Source organism: Polistes canadensis, unplaced genomic scaffold, assembly GCF_001313835.1.
Source record: "Polistes canadensis isolate GaletaPanama2010 unplaced genomic scaffold, ASM131383v1 scaffold_0, whole genome shotgun sequence".
Classification (NCBI taxonomy): Eukaryota; Metazoa; Arthropoda; class Insecta; order Hymenoptera; family Vespidae; genus Polistes; species Polistes canadensis.
In genome coordinates, this window is record NW_014569547.1 from 1,836,791 (window position 1) to 1,837,965 (window position 1,175).

Consider the following 1,175-nt stretch of genomic DNA (forward strand, 5'->3'; position numbering starts at 1 on the left):
GAATGACTTCATTTTCTTCTTCCATATCACTTTCTTTCTTTCTTTTTCTTTTTCACAGTATTCCAAAGGGAAGCGACATTTTCATGAAAGAGAAACACCCTCGTTTATTCCTTTCAACCCTTCTACCTTCGAATCTTTCCTTCCTACACTTTCCACTCCTCCCCCTCCCTCAGCTCATCTCTTTTTCTTTCTGTTTTCAATCATTTTCTCGATCATTTTTCACGATCAACGATGAGCCTTTTTTTTCCTTTCGTTTATTCGAAGATGAAAGTATATATATATATATATATATAATATCGTGGAGACTTTGCTGATCCGCCATATATAAATGTATACACGCTTCATTTTCTTTAAGAGAGTTATCGATAACGTTCATTTTCTTTTTCTCAAATATCCACAGCCACACTACTACTATCTTACCTTTTTTCTTACTCAACTTCTCGTATGTTTTTTTCCTTTTTTATTATTTTGTGTGTGTGTGTATACTTCCTTCTTAATTTCTTTTCTTCATTGTACGATCGTGTCCTCGTATATTTTTCTTTTCGTATTATTAATATTGAAAAAAAAATTCGTTCAATACGTATTAACAAATCACTCGTTCTCTCTCTCTCTCTCTCTCTCTCTCTCTCTCTCTTTGTTTTATTTCTATTTTTTTTAATTTTCCATTCGTATTATTCGTATATTCGATATTAATTTTCCCACGAATCGTATAGACGTATTTTTTGTTCGAATATATATATATATTTGTCTATAAAGAAAATATGTGTCGATTGAAAAATTTGTTTTTTTTTAATTCGAATATGAATATTTTTCTTTCAGGTACTTCAATAAGACAACAAAGTAAAAGCTGGAGAGCCGAGCACAAAGCAGCGAGGACCCTTGGTATCATCATGGGTGCGTTCCTACTATGCTGGCTGCCATTTTTCCTTTGGTAGGGGATTTTTTTTTCTTATAATTATCTTAAATATTATTTTCAAATACTATCACACAAATTCAATATTATTTCTTACAATTGTATCGTACGACGTTCGATTTTATTTCTTCCTTTATTTTTCTTTTTATTTTTTTGCAATTGGTAATTTTTTAAAATTGGAACAAAATTCGAATTGTACGATTCAGTTATCTTTTTTTTTTTATTTTTCTTTTTAAATAATGTCAATTAAATTTTATATTCA

At 29.6% G+C, this 1,175-nt stretch overlaps 1 protein-coding gene across 3 annotated transcripts in view; it reads left to right on the forward strand.

Annotated features, from left to right (window-relative positions):
- The window catches only part of LOC106793338 (octopamine receptor beta-3R-like), a 67,599-nt gene that overhangs the window by 61,932 nt on the left and 4,492 nt on the right, over positions 1 to 1,175 (forward strand). For all 3 annotated transcript variants that reach the window (XM_014760203.1, XM_014760211.1, XM_014760195.1), the window contains one exon: positions 820 to 931. In XM_014760203.1, the coding sequence (XP_014615689.1) occupies positions 820 to 931 (112 nt within the window). The remainder of the gene's footprint in view (positions 1 to 819; positions 932 to 1,175) is intronic.